The 22,792-nt window shown below is 33.6% G+C and overlaps 2 protein-coding genes across 4 annotated transcripts; one reads left to right on the forward strand and one right to left on the reverse strand.

The window, feature by feature from the left end:
* Positions 1 to 5,271: 5,271 nt before the first annotated feature.
* On the reverse strand, positions 5,272 to 15,804 carry LOC115982778. Of its 3 annotated transcripts, none has more exons than XM_031105492.1 (9): positions 15,566 to 15,804; positions 13,356 to 15,031; positions 12,886 to 13,246; positions 11,975 to 12,059; positions 10,335 to 10,391; positions 9,657 to 9,716; positions 9,335 to 9,556; positions 7,188 to 8,747; positions 5,272 to 6,272 (listed from the first exon to the last, which is right to left on the reverse strand). In XM_031105492.1, exons 2-9 carry the CDS (start codon positions 14,974 to 14,976, stop codon positions 5,769 to 5,771), a joined length of 4,470 nt encoding a protein of 1,489 aa, XP_030961352.1. In that variant the 5' UTR covers positions 14,977 to 15,031; positions 15,566 to 15,804; the 3' UTR covers positions 5,272 to 5,768. The 3 variants fall into 3 exon arrangements, with proteins under 3 accessions (XP_030961352.1, XP_030961350.1, XP_030961351.1); XM_031105490.1 differs by having other exon boundaries at positions 13,356 to 15,059; XM_031105491.1 differs by having other exon boundaries at positions 13,356 to 15,064.
* A 2,482-nt stretch (positions 15,805 to 18,286) lies between these two features.
* LOC115979497 (yrdC domain-containing protein, mitochondrial-like) lies at positions 18,287 to 20,855 on the forward strand. Its single transcript, XM_031101547.1, has 4 exons — positions 18,287 to 18,580; positions 19,320 to 19,495; positions 19,580 to 19,871; positions 20,513 to 20,855. Exons 1-4 carry the CDS (start codon positions 18,417 to 18,419, stop codon positions 20,577 to 20,579), a joined length of 699 nt encoding a protein of 232 aa, XP_030957407.1. The 5' UTR covers positions 18,287 to 18,416; the 3' UTR covers positions 20,580 to 20,855.
* The last annotated feature ends 1,937 nt before the right edge of the window (positions 20,856 to 22,792 follow it).

The raw sequence follows: 22,792 nt of genomic DNA on the forward strand, positions 1-22,792 counted from the left end.
AATGTACACAACATATGTTCATCACACGCCATCCTTAGATTTGAAATCTTACCGTTGGATTCAAAGAGTGTAATGAAAGGTTAATTCTAGTAAATTATAATCACAATCAAACGGCTAGATTTAGAGAAAAAGGCGGTCAAAATTTAGTTAAATTTGGTCAAACTCGGTTAAACTTAATAGATGGTCCTGTGACCACTGGACTTGGTGAAATTTATATTCAAATCTTGATCATTAGGATTGAAGAGTATGGTGACATATTGGTGTTGGTGAAATTTGAGACCAATTGAACGGTCAAATTAAGAGAACATAGCCATACAGATACACAACACATATCCATCTCACGCCATACTTAGATTTGAAATCTAACCGTTGGACTTGAAGAGTGTAATGAAAGGTTAATTCTAGTAAATTATGGTCACAATCAAAATATTAGATTTATAAAAAGGCATAGTTAAAGTTGGTCAAACCCGATCAAACTTAATAGATAGTTTCAAGACACTAGACTTTGTGAAATTAGGTTTAGTGGGAAGGTTTTCAGTGGATTATTGGGTATTGGAGTAGTTGTTAGAAAATGTTAATAAAGAAATAATTTTGAAAATGATGAACATCTTGTTAACATTGACTTAGATAAAATTGATTAGGCAAAATGATGAAAAAATTTATTATTTTGGCTCATATATAATGTATTATCACTTCTGATTTTAATTAATATGAATATGTATGTTATAAATATATTTTAATTTGATTTATTTACTTACTTTTGGTAAATATCATTACATAATTGATGATTGAATTGGTTATTAGTTGAATATATTATGAATTTATAATGAATATACCTTTCATATATTTATAATGAATTTATTAGTTTGGTAAATATTGACTAATACCTTTCTTATGACACATGATATAGAAAAATAAAAAAATTGATTCACGATACGATTCACATTTTGATAACTATGAGAATTAGTTAGTATTTTGAGTGGAATCAGAACTTTTTCAATTTTTATTATTTTTATCGACTTCAAGTTTCAAATGGGTAACATTATGATTTGAGAGTATATTGAAGCAAGCCCTCTGTTGTCTCATATTTTCTTCTTCTTTTTTTAACGGATTTGAAAGTTTTAAATTACTTTGGAGGCTTCAAGTTTATTTTGGTCATTATATAAGTTTAGGGGTATTTTGGTCATTTTGACGAGGTTAATGGTATTTTAATCATTTCAAACATTTTAAAGGAATTTATGTCATTTTAAATATTTTAAGAGGCATTTGGAGGATTTGATAAAAAAAAAAAAATCATATTATATCAAAATTGTTTTGGCCACATATTAGTGACGACAATCTTTGTCTTCATTAAAAGATCCCTTATAGCGACGACCTAATTCGTTGCTAATATAAAATCTGCTTCCCTCTAATAATTCCCACCACTTTTTGAGAGTGAAAATTTTACCCTCCATTATATTTAGGTAGATATATTTGCAACGACATGTTGTGTCATCGCTAATAGCCTTCTAATAGCGACCACCAATGTGTCATCACTGATAAATAAAGCATATATATAACATATTTACTATGAATTTTTGGCCACATAACTGTGACGAAACATAAGGTTGTCACTAAAGATGATTATTAGCGATGATAGATGTCGTCGTTAAAATAGACCTTATTTTAGCGGCGTAAATGTCGTCACAACAAAATTTATTGTCGTTGCTAAAAGTTTCCCTCCATTTTCCAAGAGTGAATAAAATTCCCTCCATGACGTTAGCGACAACTTATTAGTGACTACCTTAGTGTTGTTGCTACAATACACTTATTAGCGATGACCATATATTTTCGTCGCTAATGTATGCCTAATAGTGACGATTTTTTGGTCGTCGCTAAAACATTGGTCGCAAAAGACCAAAATTCTTGTAGTGTAATATATAATTTCATGAATATTTTAGAAAATAAATTATATATCCTATAGCTACGTTCTCTCTTTGGTCGTCATGCACGGCCCTCATCATATTCATAATCATAATCCTTATTTATATTGCAATGTATTCTAGTTATTTTGAGGATCTAGGTGTTGGTAAAATTCTCTTAGCCAAAAAAAAAAAAAAAAAAAAATGTTGGTAAAATTCATGTGAAATAATATATGTTACTTTATATTAGAACTCAAGCTAACTGAAAAAGAACAATCCTTTTATCTATTATTATATTTACATTCTTTTCATTGTATTTATCTCCAATTTTTTTTTTTTTTGGAAATGTATCCAAAAAATTAAATGGAAAATGTTTCAATATTTTTGTTTCAAAATTTAAAATATAAACATATCATACTTGTGCTATATACGTAATTTTTTTTTCTATTTTAGATTTACAATATTATTGTTTTTTATTTTCATGTCAGGGAAATCTACGATTGTTATTAATTGTTAACAAACAATGATGATAAATATTCATCTTAAGGGAATCCTTGTTCTTGTTCATGAGAATCGACATGATAGTTGAACTTGAGGGAGAGGCCACACGTGTAAAAATGTTCCATATAAGTTTATCAGGATACTCATAAAGGGCCTCGAATAGCATGAGGTGCTTGATGTTGGTCATGTTGCCATCTCAAAACTGCAAGGGAGAGAGTGAAAGAGGCAACCATCTCAGCTATAAATTTTGCATGGTGCATTCAACTAATAACTGGCATTGACTCGAGCTCTTTGAAGTGATCCCAGGAAAAAAAAAAATGGGATTCTATGGTATCAAATTTCAAAGGTCTTTCTAAATAGGTGAAGGGTCTTTCAAAAGAGAAAAAAAAAAAAAAATATATATATATATATATATATATATATATATGATCACGGAAATTATTTCTTTTGACTTATTTCTGCTATAAAGGCAATTATTTCATTTGATTAAAAAATCATTATAAATTGAGAAATGCTACATTGATAGTATTTTTACAACACTTTCACAATAAATTATAAGTGGTAAGTTGTTATTTGTTTTAATTTGATCCACAATTTAAATTACTTTATTGCCCATATGTAACAACCAATAACCTATCACTTAAGATTTGTTACGAAAGTATTGTGAAAATGTTGTGGACATAGTGTTTCTCTTATAAATTAGACAATTGTAAAAGTATAAGAAAAATGTTATGTCCACAATATTTTCATAAAAAATCATAATATCATATTGTTACGGATTATTATTGGTGGACAAACAGTAATTTTAGTAGCAAGTCTCTAATTATAAACAATAACTTTTAATATCTATGATTTGTTGTGAAAATGTAGTGAAAATATTATAGACGCAACACTTCTCAAGAAACTAGACTAGCAGTGTGCAGTATAGTTTTTAGCTTTAATTCTTAAGCTTTTTTTTTTTTTTTTTTGGGTGAAGTCACTTTAATTCATAATCCTAAATCACGGATTTGTCATAACTATGACTCTATGAGAAGTCCACAAATATATGAGATCAAATATGATTAATGGTAGAGCTAGAAAATTTGGTCAGGGGGCCAAGCTAAATATGTTTTAAAAAATCCAAAAAATAACCTTTTTAACAGATGCAATTTTCATACATATATCAAATTTTATATATATAACATTAATAAATACTAAAAGATTTTTAACACCTAATTACCATGAGATCAACATTTATTATTTCTTCTAAAAGGATAAAATTTCATATCTCTAATTTTTTAAATTAAAATTAAAAAAAAAACGTTTTTATTAAAAAAAATTACTTATATATTTCTAAGATATATTATCATGGTATAATCAAAGTAATGACAGATTTTTTTATGTCAAAACAAGAGAGGTTCATATTTTAAGGTGTCTAACCGACAGTCATTTTTACTTTCAATGAACATTGCATGGTGATATTTGAGGAAAACAACATGGTTTGATCCAAATGGACTCCACACATGGCACAGAGAGGTTCATATTAGCAATTTAGCATTTAATTTATTCATCAAAAGTCATGTGGAATAGAGAAATCCAGAGTAGATTAAATAACTATGCCAAAATTTTACACCCTTAAAATTAAATATTCACTTATAGAGTAAGTTCAATATATAAAATGTTGGATATTAAAAATGTAAACATTTTTAGGGTAAATGCTTTTTTTTAGGCCAAAATATAAGCACAATATAACTCACTACACTAGATCTAGATGTTGTACTTTTTTTCAAAATGCATTTAATAATAATAATAATAATAACAACTTTAATATCATTTTGGTTCATCATACATCAACCCATTTTCTCAATTGATTTTGTGAGTGTCATAGGCTTCGGTATTTCTCCTCATTCTATTGCATGTTGTGTAAATTAGGACGACTAATTGGATTAATTATTTTGTATAGGGGCTGTGTAAATCTTATTCACGCGAGCATAGGCAAAAGGCTAGGGGCTCGAATGACCAGCTAAAAAAAAAAAAAATCTAAGTCCAATAGACTAACAATGATCATACAACTTTTGCCCCCTCCCAATTATAATTTGATTTTTTTTTTTTTGAGATATTTTATCATTTCTTATTAATATATTAAGTTTTCAAGTTTATCCTAAACATAACTTATTTCACAACTTTTTCTATAGTTGGTTGAGATAGCAAGTTGTGAGTAGCAGACAATCACTTTTCACATAAACCCACCACTAACATCACTTTTATTTTTCACTATCACAACCTACCAATTCAGTAAGTTGCGTACAAAATTGTGTTACTAGTTTTATTTTAAACAATATATTTGAAAATTTCCATACTCAAGCTTCCTTCTTCATTCATGGCTTTTATTTATCTACAATTGGCTATCCATATATTCCCTCGCGCATATATTTGTCATAATGTAGTTACTATGAGATTTGTATAGTCAAGACAAACTGTTGATAAGAAACTAGGGATTCAGAGTTGGGAACTTTCAAACGGTGTAAAGTGTTGTTTGTAATGGGGAGCTAATTAAATATATGCATGTGGCCCACGCAATTATCATGCATTCCGAAATTCTATGTTATTCATTTTGTTAGCCATAGTAGACGTTGTTTTCTCATGTGCATTAAAATTCTGTACCCATGGTCTTGAATCTTGAAAGTATCATTAGGGTAATATCAATTCATAAGACCATGCAAACACTTCCCACATTTTGTTTTAATTTCATCCTGACACTGCATTATGGGTGATTGAAGGCTGGATACAAGGGTATGAATATAAAAAAGTGCAGCTTGAAAACAAATGGTCAAAGGCAAAGTGCATCTCTAATACACCAAGAGTACACACCAAAAGAAACTACAACCTGTTAGTAGAACTGTGAAATTTTCTTTGATTGTTATGACTTATAAACAGTTTCTGCTATTCCGTGAAACTACATTATGTTAGCAAAAACAGCTACTCTCATTGTTATGAGAGATCAATGGAGAATATACATGCAAAATGTCTGTACACAAACCTAACTATCAAAACAAACTGACTGATATTATTACATCAACCAATGGATTAACATAATAACTGCCTATGTGAAATGCATACCTAGAGCCCATTACCCCAGCTTCCCCAAATCACTCCTGCTGTTTCTCATTCAATTCACAAAAATATTCACCGAGCAGACGGAGACCTTCATCCTAGCCTTGTATGCAGATGTTTGAATCACCAGAATCCCCTAATTCAAGTGTTGGGGAAGATGAGGACTCCATGAAGATCAAATTTCCTCACCTCTCTACTTCCACTCCGACACCTCTTGGGTGCCGAAATCCGAGGAAATACAACCAACCCTGGTTAGCATGGACAGATCAGCAATCAACCAAGTCTATCTTTACCATCACCACTGGAGCTTTCAAAAGTCAATCCCATGTTCAAACTTGTATTAGATCTGCATGCACGCTTCCTTGATTTTTTCATTGTGGGAGTAGCCAGAGGACCAAGGCTGAGCTGTTTTGCCATGACCACAGCATGTTTCTGCACTGTAACATCTGTGTTGCTTGTTTTTTTCTTCTTGCAAGATCTGTTGGGACGAAGCGAAGATAAATTTTTGGACATAGGACCTTCACCGGTTGTACTTTCTTCATGACTAGGCTTTGTGCTCAAAAGACGATCTGGTGCACATGAATCTAAACTCAACCAAGAAAAATTACTTGAATCATCCATCCCTTGATTAGACAAACCCAACTCAAGGGAAGGAGTGATGTCCTTTCCAAGGACATGAACATCGCCTTGAGGATCACAATGGGTCCTTGGTTCGCTTTGTGTATCATTACTAGCTGCACCTGTTGCTAGATTTTCCAAAGCGATATTCTGGCCCTCCTATTAACAGGAGACAAAATAGAAAAATCCAGGAATAATTAGCTACTCTCCCAGAACAAAAATAAATGAAGTTCACAGAAAAGAAGAGAGAGAGAGAGAGAGAGATGGTGAGATAGCAAAAACTATAGAGATCAGAACAATGTCAACATGGCATAAATAAAATTTGTAAAGTAAATTAGTAAAGCCACCCAGTGTTCATAACGCTATGATATGCTTTAGGCCAAGATAGAATATAGAAGTCCTAGAAAAGGAGGGAGAGCACATTTGCAATATCAAAAATCAAAACACAAGGTGCATTTGATTTATCTTGGCCAATTAAAAGCAGCATCATTAGAGTGAGCTCCATATATATATATAAATATATATTTTTGAAGAGGCACCTGGGGTATTGGATTAAGTAGTGAAAGAATGGCTGGGGCTGAATTAGCTGTCTTAGATTTGAATCTTTGCCTAACATGAAAACTGAATCGTCCTAGTTTCATTATTATAGCTATGCAAATTATCCAAAGCAGGATTCAATCATATACAATTATTCAATCAGAAGAGTTATACTAAAGATTAATAAATAGCAAGTACTTTAATAGAAATTATTTTGTTTTCAACTGATTATGCCAACTTTATAAGAAGAAACGGACCAAAGAAAGAGAAAAATGGCTGAAACGTCTGAAATGGGAAACCCAGTTTAACCAATCATCTAGAAAAATTTGCGAGCGCAAATTCTATAGTAGTTTTAGTTCTTCTGTGAGGGATGATGATGAAGCTTTCAAGATATAAAAGGTCAAACTTTACCTTGGAACCCAAAATTTTTATGTAAAATGAGGTTCAGTCTGCAAATATATAGAATTTGGAAGGGCAATAGCACTTAACAAAAAAAGATGCATGCTTCTCATTTCTCATAAGAAAGAGTTGAGTCACCTTATTATGAATCTCAGCAATTTGTTCACAGCCTGATCCATCCTCTCCTTCAGAATCAGCCATCTCCTCACACTCAAACTCTACATGTTCTTCAATTTCTTCATCAGAGTCGCTCAATTCTTCCTGTTCCATCACAATCTCTGGATGAGACTGGTCACCCATATCATCCATGGGATATCTGCTGATGTTATTACTTGGTATTGCCAATCCATGGCCACCTGAAACAAGCTTAGTACTGACTGTGGGACAAATATCACCCTGCTCATAATGTGGGCCATTGATGTTTTGGGATTTCGTTGTAGACCCAGAGTGTGATGCTGCCACTACTGACATAGTTGGATTACATGCAGTCACATCTCTATTTTCCATGCCTTTCTTATTTCTGGATGTATAGCTTAGGTGGATCTCTAAGTCCAGTTCATTAGCTTTCTCCATAGGACTTGGTGGATTAACACTAGTAGCCAGACCACGACTTACTAGTGACTCAGTCTGGACAGCATCAAAAGCTTTCTCAGTACTTACTGAGTCAGTATATACTTGTTCGGTTCTTTGTAGCAGTGGATGGAAGTCAATGCCAGAAGATACTGCAGATTCCTTTGACTTCAGAGATTTATTGAAACCTTCAACATAGTTTTCTGGGTGAGGATTATGGAAGAGATCTAGGTTCAATTGAGGCCGATTTCCTGAAAAGAAACTGAAAGAACTGGAAGTGCTAGTGCTGCAGTTCAATGGGTAATAGGGCAGATGTCCATCTTCAGGGGACTGGAACAGTAAAGGATGCATCTGAAGATCAGAATCAATCTGTCTTTCCACAGGAATACATTTATTCTTAGCAACTTCAGATTCTTCTATATGGGAATATCTAACATTGTCTTTCAGTGGACTATTTTTTTTCCGTACAGTTTTTACTAAATGGGTGGTTCCCAAATTCATAGCATGAGGAACTCCAGAAACTAAATTTTCTATTCCAGAATTACCAATACCTCCAGGCACAGATTTCTTGGTAGATGCTCCAAACTGAAAGCCTTTGAAGTCTGTCTGAGAGACTACACGAACAGATGGTGGAAGATTCACAGGAGGCAAGTCTGGCGCTAATTTCACTAAGTGAGAATTAGAAGCACCACTTTTTTTACGAGCACGATAAGGCCGAAACCAGAATTGAGATTTTCTGTTATTTGACGTCATACCAGAAGCTGGATGATTTGGCTCCATGATATTAGATGTACCATTTCTAGCACTAGCAAACTGAGATGAAATATAAGGGTGCTGGGTACACTGTGACGAAGGTGAAAACTTGTGCATGATACCAGTCTGGAGTTGAGCCTCTCTAGACCCATCATAAATTTGCTGTTCCCTCATATGAGAACCCTCTTGTGATAGTGTATTCCCAGGAATGCTTTTGTCTTTTACATTTGAGCAAGGAAGTGCAGAAGAATTGAGGCTGAAGCCATCCGGCCTCCAATCTGCTAAAAACGCCTGGTGAACATAACCTTCCCCTGCATTATCTGTGCTCTCATCTCCACTTTTATTATCTTCTCCAGCATTTTCAGCCTGATCATCCTGTAGCAAGTACAACTGTACAGAGTTAAATTATCATTGACGAGATGAAGCTAAGCTTTATAGTAAGGTTTATGAGCCAAGCCCAGTCTGAGAACAAACTCTTCTACAGTTCTACCTCAATGAAAACGAGTAATGCTGAGGCGTGCTCAGTGCAAGAAGACCACATAAATGCATAGACTAATGCATGCACATAATCATATACAAGTACGAACACATTTACACATTAACAAGGTTACAAGTAAGCATTATATTAGCAAGTAAATTCATGGTTACTGTTTTTCTAATTCAATCATTTATGGACCATATTTCCCATTCTATTCAACATTACCATTACACTTGAAAGCTTAATAGGTGATGAACAAAGATTGCACTAAGTGACTCAAAGCAGAGGCCAACTAGTTTACAGTGAAAACCACAAATTTTGATGAGACATAGTCTGCGGCTGTGCGTGCATGTTTTAATTATTATCAGCAATTCAGACAAAGTTATCTGATCCATGGAAAACTAATTAGAATATTGTGTAAAAGCAATGGGAAAATGTGAAGAATTAAATTTCAATGCGGTTTTCTAGATCAAAGGTAACAAACCTCCTTTTCAGATGCAGTTTGCCAACTTGCCAAATCTGCAGTTTTGTTCTTTCTTCGTCTTGACTCATACAACCGCCGCCTCTCCTTTTTTTCTGCATCCTGCTTATATGACCTCTGAGTTCCAAAGGCAACACGCCACTGCCGAGGTAGTAAGGATGGATCTCTATGTGGGACAACAAATCGCCACACAGACATCCAATCTAATTTATAAACCTTAAGTCCCTGGGATATTTGGATCAGATAGTAAATCACACAGCTATCAATCAAACAGAAATCCTCTTAAGAAAAATAATAAATTCAAAAATCTCTAGGTTGAATTTACCTCCTGAATACAAGTTATCTCTTCCACAGTCAACGGAGAGGTTTTCATTTTCCGAACTGCCTGCATGAAGTAGTAAACAACTACATTAAAAGTTTACCGATGAACAAAAGGAGGACATAACCCAAATGGCATATTTGTTTATCTATCAAAACAATCTAACTAAAGACCACCTCCTGAACTGATATAAGACCAATGAATCACCAGTTAAAATATTCAAACATCCTAGTAACATAAATTTTTCTCAACCATCAAGGTGATGACATGTTTGGTAGAATAGTCAAAGAATGCACATCCACTCTTTTGGATCTTCCACTTAATCTTCTTGCAATGTTTTAAGATACTTTGTGTTCACCATCATGACCATAGAGAATTTTTTTTTCAATAAAACTCTTATTACTTATCAAAAAAATTAGACCAAGAACAATAAATTTTGGAGATAGATAAAGATGAAGCCACAAATTAGCAGCATTGTTTTATACAATTAAAACAAAAAGGTTATAGCCCCACCACTTATAAGTTCTGTGTGGAGGGTAAGATCATGGGTTCAAGACCCATTGGGTGCATGTATCACTAGCCAATTAAAAAAATAGCTTAAAATGACTATCAATTAGGATGAGATAAGATGAGATCAAGATAATTTATAATTTATCTTGGTTGTGCTCAAGATTGTTGAGATACCTTTATGGGATTTTCTGGCGCTTTAGATGAGCAACGATTCTTTTGCCTAACAAAAATCTGCAACAAAAGTGATACATGTCAATTAAAATAGTCCACTATTGCTTAATCATGACAATTATGTTGATGAACTACAACACACCTCAAACCAACATGACACTAACCTTTGAACTTAAACGAACTAACAAATACTATAACTCCCTAACATCATGATCGTGAAACTCTAAAACCAACTGCAATCTTTATTCAACAATGTACATAATGACCAAAAAATTAATTGACTATATTAATCTCTTATCAAGTTTTTTTTTTTTTTCTTTTTTAATCCTTAAGAAGTAGTACTGTAAAACAATTTATTTCCTCATAGAGAGAGGATATTGAATACACACAAAGACTCATAGGTAAGAAAAACTCACATCTAGTAAAACTAGTTAACCAAAGAGCTAGGATTGGAAATGGGACTTTTTAAAAGGATAACTGGCACAGCCCCTCTGATTCAGGGAACACAACCAAAATTATTTCAGAATTTATTGCTTCTGATTTTATTGTTGTTTGAAATCTCTCTTTATATATATATAAAATTAAAAAAAATAAAAAGATTTTTCAGACGGGAATCGGTGAGAATCAGATTTCAGGTTTTTAAGATAGGGATAAGATTTCATATTATTTAAATTTTTAATTGAGAATTTTGTGGGACATAATACACTCACAAAACACATTACCATAGCCATCAAGCAAACAATAATTTCAATTGAGTCTTGCAACGCATCTAGTTTCTTGCCAATGAGATTTGGCTCAAATGGTACTTCCTCCTTCCACAAGAATGGTTGGAGGGTGAAGTCGTTGGTTTAAAAACTACTAGGTGCAAGTGTAGCTTATCAATGAAAAAAAAAAGGTAACTAATTTCCTTTCATCTTTTGACTGATATAATAGAGTTTCAAGCCCTTAGAAGTTTGAACACAAGAAAACCAAAAAAAAAAAATTGTTTTTATGTCCTTCGCCATTAAGAGCTGCTTCCCTCCATTGCAGAAAGAGCAGGAGGAATAGAAACACAAATGTCTAAGCAAGCACAGAATTCTGTCTAAACAATGATTACCAGAAAAATTCTGTGTTTAGAATTCATCTAGGATGCACAGATACTCCACTTTTGCTCACATACCCGTTTCCAATCCATATCGTACCGGTATCATACCAAATACCTCTAAGATACATACCCAGTCATTTAAAAAAAAAAAACCAATACATCTAGGATACACCCGTGATATGACTTGGATATCATTCTAATCCAACCCCCAATAATGAGGGATAGCCCAAACTTGTAAGAATTTTTATTTATATGTTTTATATATTGGTTTCAATGTTGAACACTTACCTAGTTATCTATTATTTACTCTTTTGATCTTGGTTTGTTTTCTAAACATCATTTAATCCATGGATTCACTTTATTATCCATTATTGCTTTTAAATTGATATATGCTTAACAATATATAATATAAATTCTTAATAAGTTATTAATACATGTATCCCTAACATATCGTACCCTAAGTTTTTCAAAAAATGTTGTATTCCTGTACCCATACCCGTATCATATCCATACTCATATCTGTACCTGTGCATCATAGGAATTCATGGTCTAGAATTACCTGATGCTCCGATTTGCATGGAAGAAAGCGCTGTTGAATAGCCTTCCAATCTGTATTGTATTCCATCAACCCCAGTGCTAACAGCCTGCATTGATTCCCAATATAAAACATGTGAAACTTCACAAGCCTGCCTTATAAGGTTATTATAGATATTAGATTACTAGGACCATGGCACATGGAAGTACGTACAGGAAACAATTGTGCAACATAAAGGTTAATGTGTCACGCCATCATCAACTACAGAAATTTCCATTAAAAAAATATACAGAAATTAAATAGGTCCCACCTAGGAACTTATCAAAAAAAAAATAGGACCCACCTAGGAACTAAAATGAAAAAAACTATTAGTTAGTTACATACTTGTATACTTGAAATAACTTCAATCATGTATGGAGATCTTAAAGCTACTGTTCCACCATTAGTCAGACCTGGTAAAATTGACTATGCAGCAAAGGCTTCTTTTAGATATGATTTCATCTCTCAGTGTATCAAACAATGTACCTATTCTAATAGGTGAATAAGGCATTAAGGATTGCAAAAATTGCGAATCATAGGAGAGATTCCTGTGAGAAAGCAATCCTAAGATTTTTATTTTAATTATTTATTTAAGATGTTATATTTTAAAAAATGAATCCTAAATTCCTAACATGCTATCAACTCCATAATTTTTATCAAAATATTTCTGTACCACTGATATCCACACCTAAAGTCAGATGATTTCTAGATTTAAATTTCATGGGTCTTTCTCTTATACCATGACAAAAGTATAACTACGAAAAGCAATGCACCTCAAAATGAAGGCATTCTAAAACTGAAAATGGTGGGTAATCAATATCAAGTAAAGCCCCCAATTCAGCAATAAAACAGTCAAACAGTTATCTACCAAACAGAGAAGAAAGCATGCAACTCACTCATCCTCTGCATCGGTGAAAAGCACCCGATTTACAACAGCTGCAGGGGGTGGCTTATGTGGAAATAATGAAGGATTGAAGAGAGGAAAAAATCTCTGAGCTAACTTTACAATTTCCTTGGGAACTAAAGCAACTGATTGCTTCTTGGTGCTTTCTACAAGTGCAGCAGCCATTGTTTTTTTAGGCGGTTGTTGACTGGGTGTAGATGAAACCATGTTAACAGCAGAGGTAATGGGTCCCCTTAAAACTTCAGAATTAGCTTCAGCATACAACGGGAAAGAACGAAGGGGAAACAGTGGTTCTCTTTCAAAGGGAGCATCACTACTAGATTTCACAGGACAATGTCGATAGTCCTGAACAGCTGTGAAAAGAATTTCATACCAATGGCAAAGCATATAAAGGTTAAACTTCTGAACAAGCAAATGATTGTAAAAGCATGAAAAACACTTGAAAGCTTCCACATAACATACCAGTATAAACATCGTCCATATATCTCCCAACTGAATTGAGTGGAGCCACATCCAAGATGGACAGTACCGGACCATTTATCGAAGGCACCCAAAAGGTGTCCTCGATGTTTTGGAAAGAACCCAATTGCTCATTGAAAACACGTACACATCTTCCTTTAGAAGGAGACATGTTTTGAGAAGCCAACATCCGGTTATTTACAGGATAGCATACACTTTGTGCATTAAATGGAGGACATGACTCTAAGGTGGATCGTGCTGGGGCCACTTTGGGATGTTCATCTGGCACTGATGAGCAAACATATGGAGGGTTAAAGCAAATACTAGGATATGGGACACTTCTCCAGGCTAATACTTCATTGCGTTTTTGAAGTATCTCAAAAATCAGTCCCCGAACCTGGGAAGCAATTTGTTGCCGAGAAGAGTCAAGAACACTCAGAGAAAATACTTGAATGAGAAGTTGCACATGTTCATGTATCAAACAATGTAACTGGCCTATTTGATGGAGTGTAAATCCATTTATAGAACCATCCTCTGCTGTGCATGAATGAGGCATCAAAGTTTTCCCACAATTAGTAGGGAAGACTGCAGTTGGTCCATTTGGCAAAACTGGCAAGAGGGGACGTAATGGCCTCTTTGCCTGTCCTGAAAGCTTCTTTTTATATTGGGCAGAGTTCTTTTGGCACCTGTTCTGCCTAGTCTCTGGCCGCCGCCCAGCTCCCCCAAACTCCTTTCTGGTTTTATCTCTAGGACTTTCATCAACATCACTCTCAAGCAACTCTTGAAGTTCTATCTCAAAATCAGCATCATTATCTTCATCCTCATCTTCATCATCAACATTTTCATTCTCTTGATTTGACTGACCATCACCATCTCCGCCATTTAAAACAGCTGCAAGAAACTTCCTGTATTCTTTTTCATCGTCAACATTTGGAAGGTCATCATCATCATCAGTTTCTTGAAGAAAAGTCTCAAGCTCATCGAGTGTAAAACTTGCAAGGGAATAACGAGCCCTAGTACGTTTGCAAATAGCATCCTCATTCTCTAAATCTACTATGGGCATCTGGGATTGTGTTGAATTACTTAACTCTCCTACCAAAACATCAATATAATCACTTTCACTGCCATTGTCCTTTGTTTGAACAGTATCAGTTTTTGGTTGAGAGTTTGAGCAAGATTTTCTCTTCTTAGGATTTCTGGAAACAGAATTTTTCAATTCCTTCTCACACACTCCTTCAAGAGACACCGAAGCTTGCATCACACTTTCCTCCTCGCCATGCTCAGAGTCTCCAACAGCCGAGTTTTGCACTGCACTACTTGGCTTCGACAAATTAACTCCCACACTATTATCAAAAGTCTTTCCCCCACTGTCAACAACATCACCATCCAAACCATCAATTTCAGAGCTCAAGCTCGAAGAAGCTTCCGGTGAAAGGGCTTCCTTTAGAAACGGGTTGAAATCCACATCTTCATCTTCATCCTCCTCATCTTCCTCCTCCCCCACTCCCTCATCCTCCTCATTTCTCAAACAACTTTCATTACATTCATTATCACAAGAATCATTTCGACGGCCACCACAATTCCCAACCTCAGTTACTTGTGTATTATTCGAACTTAAAGACATCTTCAACAAAATGAAACCTTTGTGCTCTCAAGATCCTAATAGACATCTAGATGCCCTGGCAAGCCCAATCATACATTACCATCCTGAACTATGCCAAAAGCAGAAATTAACCCCCAAACAAAAAACAAAAAAAAAAAGTAATAGTACAGCCACAAATTATTGCCGAGGCAAATTTTTACTAATTCTCATTTGGACCCATCACTTTTTCACTTACTAATAACCGGTCAACCACATCATATAAAAATTTTTAAAACTGTTTGAAGCTTTAGTATTTTCCAAAAAATAAAAAACAAAAATTCAAACTCAACAAAGCATCAATTCCCGCATTATTATCCACATTAACAACTTAATTAGCCTACAATCCTAAAAAGCATGCTACTATACATATTTTACGATAAATTTAAATGCACGGACACGGCAAAATTGGCAAAGTACCCGTGTCCGACACGTACACGGCACGGTCGGATACGGATACAAACGTGTCGAATATGCACCCAGCCAAAAAAATTTGTTTTTTTATTCCGGGCACGGCATGGACACGGCCGGACACGGCAGAGCAAAAAAAAAAAGAGAGAACTGTTGAAAAAACCTGGCATTCTTTCCGGCGATCCAAGGACCGTCGACCCACCACGGCGGTGAGACTCTGACTCTCTCTCTCTCTCTCTCTCTCTGTGGCAGGCGCACCTCGTCGTTGCTTCTTGCGTTTTCCGATCCTAATATTATTTTCTCTAAAGCTTTGGTTTTAGGTTTTAGCTTTGTCGTTCTGTTTTGCACCGTTGGGACCTTTCGTTGATTTGGGCTTTTTTGGTTGAGACACTACTTGTGATTTTGGATATGGGTCCAGACTCCAGATTGATAGGTTGGGCTTCTTATTTCTTAGTTTAGATTTTTTATTTAATACATTAATCTATATATATATATATATTATTATTATTATTATTATATATATAAAACCGAAGCCTTTGCTGGCACCACAATTTTCTACGTCAGCACAATATTTAAAAAATAAATAAATAAATAAAAATTATAACTCCTTAAAACCCTAGCAACCTTATCCATCTCTCAAGTTAAGAAATATAAAGCCACGGTTTCTGCAAACTCTCTCTCTCTCCAGATGTAGGAAGCCTTAAAGCATTCAAGATCTACAATGCACGGTATAGATTTTAGCTTATAAAGTTCAATTTTTGTAAGGTTAGTTTTGTTTATATATTAATTAATACATAGTACTTTATTCACCATTGAATACTCATATAATCAATTTCCAATTCAGTGTTCAAGAATTAAACCAAAATTCTAATTGCGCTATCATAAAATATTATTATTAGTATGAATTTTATGGAGTTGCGGTGTTCAAGAATTAAACCAAAATTCTTTTAAATTATCTATAATATTTTGTCCTCTGAAAATTTTATCTCTTTGATTTTATTATATTATGTTTCTTAAGCTATAGAGAGATTTTCTTTGGTTTCTGCAAACTCTCTCTCTCCAAATGTAAGAAGCCCTAAACGCACGGTATAGCATTCAAAATCTACAACTCACGATATAGATTTTAACTTATAAAGTTCAGGTTTTGTAAGGTTAGTTTGTTTATATATTTAGTCCTTACGTTTAGGTTTAGGTTTAGGTTTAGGTTTTAAGAGATTTATATATTACTACTATGTGGCTAAATTTCTCATGACATCAGTTTTATGTTTTTAACAAAATACATCAGGAAAGCAAGAGAAGGTGCATAAATATTTAGTCCTTACGTTTAGGTTTAGGTTTTAAGATATTTATATATTACTACTATGTGGCTGAATTTCCCGTGACATCAGTTTTATGTTTTTTTTTTTTTAATTTGTTTAATGTGAGGTTAGTTTGTTTACATCAGTTCTTTATCTCAAAGATAAGGCTTTTATTTCTACCGCAAGAACTATTTAGGTATGTATCCCTTGCAAACACACATGAACTTAAATTGTCTTTTAATATATGCATGCTTTATTATTTTCTAATAGTTTTCCCGTGCATCGCATGGGTTATCGACTAGTTTCTATATAGGACTGTACATTATTTATTTGTAAGATTATTGTTAAAATTTTATTATTATTATTTTTTTGTTTTTTATTTATGGATATCATTTTACCTTTTTACTATCTATTATTTCAAAATTAATATTAGATATGATTTTTAATATTTTAACAGTTTATTTTATAACCTAAAATATGTCCAAATATATTTGGTATTGCTGTACTCTAGTTTTTTAAGAAATATCGTACCTCATATATTGTTGTGTTCATATAATATCAGTATAATTTAAAACTACAAAATTTAGTTCTAAAACGGTAAAACCACCAACTAAACAAAAACCCAAAAAAAAAAAAAAAATGTATTGTATTAAAAAGTGGGGAAAAGGAGCCAAACCCTCAATAATAGGTATATCTATTGGACATCCAAAACTGAAGAATTTGAGGCTGTTCTAAGACAGCCTTTATGGATGATAACTGTTATTACTTCTTGTTGAATATATATATATATATATATATATATTTTTTTTTTTCCCTAATTAAAGGGAGATCCTCAAAACCAAAGTTAGGCATACAAGCATTTTTGTTTTTAATTTAAAAATAAATCAATAAAATTTTGTTTGGTTGAACATCTAACGAGGGAGTGATTGGTGCAACAGTTTAATATTGTAAAGAAGCAAGAAACTTATTTTTAACTCTTTTTGTTGCAGAAGATCAGCCTTAAGAAAGAGGCAAACTTGATGTTTTCAACAAAAAGGCAAATATAAAATGTTTTACTAAAATTTTATGTGTAAAATAATTTATACAAATTTGTGTAGATTGATTTGATTAACTAAAAATATTATATTTTTAACTAAATATTTACTAGCAAACAAAACATTATAAAATGAGAATGTTAGATTCAAATTTGTAATTATGGAATTATTTTTAAAAATCAAAATTTATAAACTCTTAAGTTATGTTATTTTGCCTCCTCTAAAAATATAAAAAGTTACCTTATTTTGATAAGAGTTTTGTTTTTTTTGTTTTTTCAATTAATTGGTATCTTATGGTCTTTTCTACTACACCCGCAAGATTTAAATCCCCAACAATAATTCTATATAAATAAATAAATAAATAATACCCACGGTAATTTAAATTAAAAAATAATTATTTTTATTTTTATAAATAAATAAATAAGTAAAAATTTTTATTAAAAATTAAAAAAAGAAAAAAAAGAAAACCACAACCACCACCACAATATATGTCACTTCCCTTTCTCTATTATTTATGGTCCCCTTTCTTTACCACATTTTCACTATACACACACACACACACACACACACACACAAAAGAGCTTTGTAACCCATGTGGAACTTATTAAGTGGTGTTTATCAGGTGCGCCATTTTTGCACAGTGAGATAGATTTCTTATGTAATAAAAAATAAAAAATAAAAAATGTCTCAGAATTTGGAGAACTGCCATGTGGGTGTTGAAAATAAGTTGGGTGTGGTTCGACCTGCCACAGAAGAATATGCTGAGGAGGCCATTGAAGCTCTTAAAGCTCAGAAGGTTATTGCAGTACCCACCGATACACTCTATGGATTCGCCTGTGATGCTTGGTATGTGACTTTAACTGGTTCAGGGTTCTCTTACTGATTGCCTATGACTTATATTTATATAAGTATTGGTTTCTAGTTTCTTGTCTTTTTAGCTTCGGAATTTGTTAAACTTGGGTTTAAGGTGACTAGAATTATTGTGAAAATTAAGAAATTTCATGATTGTTGTGTTTGATAAGTCATCACTTATCCAAAAGTTTGCTTTTTTAGAAATGGGTGAAGAATCTAATCGTTTAAGGATATAAGGTGAATAGAATTATTCTGAATTTTCATGGTTGTATTTGAAAATTTATCCCTTACCCAAAAGCTTAATTTTTTTTTTTTTTTTAATGATGAATTCAATCATTTTTAAGTTTTTAGGAAACGATGAATTTAATCGTTTCAAAATAATTCTAACACTGCCCTCACCTGTTATTATGAGAGTTGTAGCAGAGACAGGATTCAAACTCAGGACCACTTGCTATGATAGTACTGTAAATTATCACTTATCCCAAAAGCTTATGTTGTAAGGAATGAGTGAATTTAATCATTTAACTATGTACAAACGTCGAATGCGTTTAAGAATGTTTCTATATAGTTTCTGTACATCCAGCCTTTTATTTGTTTTGGTGTCTTAATCATTATGCTTTGAAAGAAAATTCATCTTTACTACACAGTTTTGGGAAATAGCCTGTCTCAATTCTGTATGTGCATTCATCACTTTGGAGGATTTATATTTTGGCTTCATTTCTTGTGGTGTCAGTTCTAGGGAAGCAGTTAATAGGATATACGAGATTAAAGGACGTATACATACAAGCCCTTTGGCAATATGTGTTGGGGATGTATCTGATATAAAGCGCTTTGCGGTCACAGACAATTTGCCACATGGCTTGCTTGATTCTCTACTTCCAGGGCCTGTTACTGTTGTCCTAACGCGAGGTTTGTGACTCAGACATTTGGACTTCAGCTGTTAATGATTTAACTATGACGTGATCTAAGAGTAGATATTTGAATCTTGTACAGGAGAATCAAGTATTCTTGAGAAGTCATTGAACCCAGGATTGGATAGTATAGGAGTCCGAGTGCCTGACTGTAACTTTATCAGGGTTATTGCTCGTGGTTCAGGAAGTGCACTGGCCCTTACAAGTGCAAATCTGAGTGGGCAGCCAAGTAGTGTCTGCATCAAAGATTTTGAGAATCTATGGCAACACTGTGACTTTGTTTACGATGGGGGTGAGCTTCCATCTGGTCGAGCAGGCTCAACAGTTGTGGATCTCACCAGGCTAGGAAAGTACAAGATTCTTAGACCTGGAAGGTAGGAGTTAGTAGAACACTTTCCCATATTGTGAATTGATGAGAAAAAAGGAATGAGAAATATGATAATCATAGCTTTTGAATCAAACAGCTCTGAATGTTGTGAAGAAAATTTTGATAAATATTGTTTAGTAGAAGTAGTATATTAGTTGTAATATACGTCTTCATAATTCTGTGAACAGATTCTTCAAACATTGCATTACTAATTGTAAATATGTTAAATGAATAATAATATTATTATAAGTTCCATTTTTAAATATTTGGAAGGAAATGGTTGAATTTTGTATTTTTGATGCTTTCTGATATGAAAAATACAGTGAAACATGAGAAATATACTGTCCTCTGCTCAAAAAAAAGAATAAAAATAATTAATTTTTTTTAAGCTGTTCTGAAATTCAAGTTTCATTTGTTAAGCAACAATTCATGCTATGAATGTTATAATTAGATATGTGATGAACTAACGCTCATCCATATGTAAATATATCTTCTTTTGTTTTGCACATGGAATTTGTTGTTACTGCAGAACTATAGACTTTTGTGTGATGTACAGAAATTCTTAACATGGAGTTTTCATGTAAATCCTACCTGTGTTAATAAAGCCCATGAGGGTTAACTGGCTTATGTTTTGCTTTGTATTTCCAGTGCTAAGGAAGAGACTGTTTCAATTCTTGAAAGACATTCTTTACTAGAAGAAATAACTGCTACTTGAGGAAGTGATGAAACAATATTCTGGTCACTTATGTTATTGATACTAAATGTTTTATTACAGAGGTAGGAAAGGTTCTGATTGGGTGTGGGTGAAACTGTCCTGTCTATGTCATTGTAAATTATTCAACCACTAGAGTTGTATTCTTGAATTAGATATGTAAATTGTTAATTATGGTAACGATATTCATCCATAAAGGGGTGTATATATATTCATTGCCATGGAAGCATTGGACATGTAGTAGAAATAAATTGTGTACATCTGGTGAATCTGAAATCATTCCCTTGTCTTTTGCATAAAATTTAAAAGGAATTCATCAACCTCTTAACAATGAGCTTACTATTAAGTGGTGAACACTGTCAACAATTCATTAATATGTGAAGCGAATTTCTGTTGTCATTCGTACATTCAGCATGAGAAAATCTTGAGGAAGTGAGTGCATTCAGCATAAGAAAATTTTGAGGAAGTGAGTGCCTTGTGTCTGGACGTCATATTTTTTGCAGGGCTGCATTTAATGTCAGCAGGGAAATATATCTGAAGATGATTCAGGCTAATATGTTCTTCTTTTACTCCCCCACCCTTCTTCCCCCTTCTCTTTTGCCTGATCACTGACTTTATATCTCTCATGCATGTATCATTATAGACGGTAATTAAAAGTCAAATTGTGAACTGCCAAGAGGATGTAAAAGAGTAAGGCCAGAAAATTGCCATCATTTTTTTGTCCTTTGTCCACTTCACTGCAAATTGCTCCTCCATTGGTTGAGATGGTTGACTAAAACGTCACCATTTTTCCTTTGGTTCTTATCTCCAGGTCAAAGGGTCACTCTGCCTTCGTGAAAATGTTTATGAATACATGCTGGGATTGAAGATTGATCAGGTGCACACAAATTAGAGAGTTTGCTTTAGTGTTGATCAGGTTCATTTTTTGAGAACAAGCTCTTATGATAAATGTGTATTCTCTTTGTTTGTTTGTTTGTATTTTTTTTTTTTTTTAATTAATTAATTTGCTATAATAGGGTGTTTGAGTTCTCTAATATATGTGGTAATTATAATGTGGATTTGATTAGCAACAAATCCCATCTGAGTTACTTAGGACCTCCGGATTGTTATTCTACTTGAGAATGAAAAACAAGAATAAGAAACCCAGCTCAACATAATGGGATCATAAGAGTTCCAAAATATTGCCGTTGTGTTAGTATGGCCTCATGGCCTAGTGTCCTTTAATCTGCCTTGTAACCTTTTAACAATTGTTTCTGCTTGATGATGTGGAAAATTAACATGGGAATTGCACCAGGAGGTCACACTACAATTGAGTTCATTCTGCAAGTAAGTAGATAATTTGCTAGCTCCAAAATGAAGCAAACCAGTGTAATGAGGTGAAATCATGATAAGAAACTTCTAGGAATAGGCTGTTTCTTCTCATACTATTTATGTCTTGTTATGCAAATGCTCCAATGGTATCACGTATATCAATGAGTTGTTGAACAGCATAGTGCCATCCCTGCACATCTGGTTGCTTTCATAACAAATATAACTGTGTTAGATTGAATTTTCCTTGAAATAATTTCAGAGTTCCTCACACCACCACCAATGCATGTGTATAAGTTGTTGGCCTTCTTTCTTTAGAGCTTTTACATGTGATTTTTTAAAACATGAACATCTATGTTCTATCTGCTAATCACAAGCTGTTTTAGCTCGTTATTTAGCACGTCAATGTCAATGAATGGGGCACAATGGGAATATTCATTCATGCATTTTAGCTGCCACCTTATGAATTCCTATTGTAGAGCCAGTATAAATGGGAGTACTAGGCAAGTAAGGTCACCCTGGTCATGTCATGCTTTAGGGAAAATAGTTAAAATTCTAGGCTTGCATAGAGAGAGAGAAGTTGTGTGGGGGGGGAGACAGTGGATAGATTCACTGCAGTATTCATTTTAACGAAAAGTTTGAAATATTACATTAGATAAAATTTTCTGATGATCCTGCCTCCTTACCTTTCCACTAATATTGCTTTGTCCCCTCCCCTGACCCAATCCCAATGTCTCACTTTCTGCAGATGCTCTTGGGAACATTCTTGTCGCTATATAATTGCTAAAGATGTTATCTTTATTGCACTTCTAGTGTTTCCCTACACTTATTATTATTATCATCATCATCATCATCATCATTATCATTTCCCTATGATTATATATCCTCTGTTTATCGTCATTCATATT

The sequence above is a fragment of the Quercus lobata genome, chromosome 3 (genome assembly GCF_001633185.2).
Source record: "Quercus lobata isolate SW786 chromosome 3, ValleyOak3.0 Primary Assembly, whole genome shotgun sequence".
Classification (NCBI taxonomy): Eukaryota; Viridiplantae; Streptophyta; class Magnoliopsida; order Fagales; family Fagaceae; genus Quercus; species Quercus lobata.

What these genes read in the sequence shown, in the direction of transcription:
- LOC115982778 (XM_031105492.1), bottom strand. Translation starts at nt 14,976, where the DNA reads ATGTCTTTAAGTTCGAATAATACACAAGTAACTGAGGTTGGGAATTGT. An exon ending in CGCCAGAAAATCCCATAAAG is followed by an intron (nt 9,717 to 10,334) that starts GTATCTCAACAA and finishes TACTTCATGCAG; the next exon opens with GCAGTTCGGAAAATGAAAAC. An exon ending in AGATAACTTGTATTCAGGAG is followed by an intron (nt 9,557 to 9,656) that starts GTAAATTCAACC and finishes CAAATATCCCAG; the next exon opens with GGACTTAAGGTTTATAAATT.
- LOC115979497 (XM_031101547.1), top strand. Translation starts at nt 18,417, where the DNA reads ATGTCTCAGAATTTGGAGAACTGCCATGTGGGTGTTGAAAATAAGTTG. An exon ending in TACTGTTGTCCTAACGCGAG is followed by an intron (nt 19,496 to 19,579) that starts GTTTGTGACTCA and finishes AATCTTGTACAG; the next exon opens with GAGAATCAAGTATTCTTGAG. An exon ending in AAGATTCTTAGACCTGGAAG is followed by an intron (nt 19,872 to 20,512) that starts GTAGGAGTTAGT and finishes TTGTATTTCCAG; the next exon opens with TGCTAAGGAAGAGACTGTTT.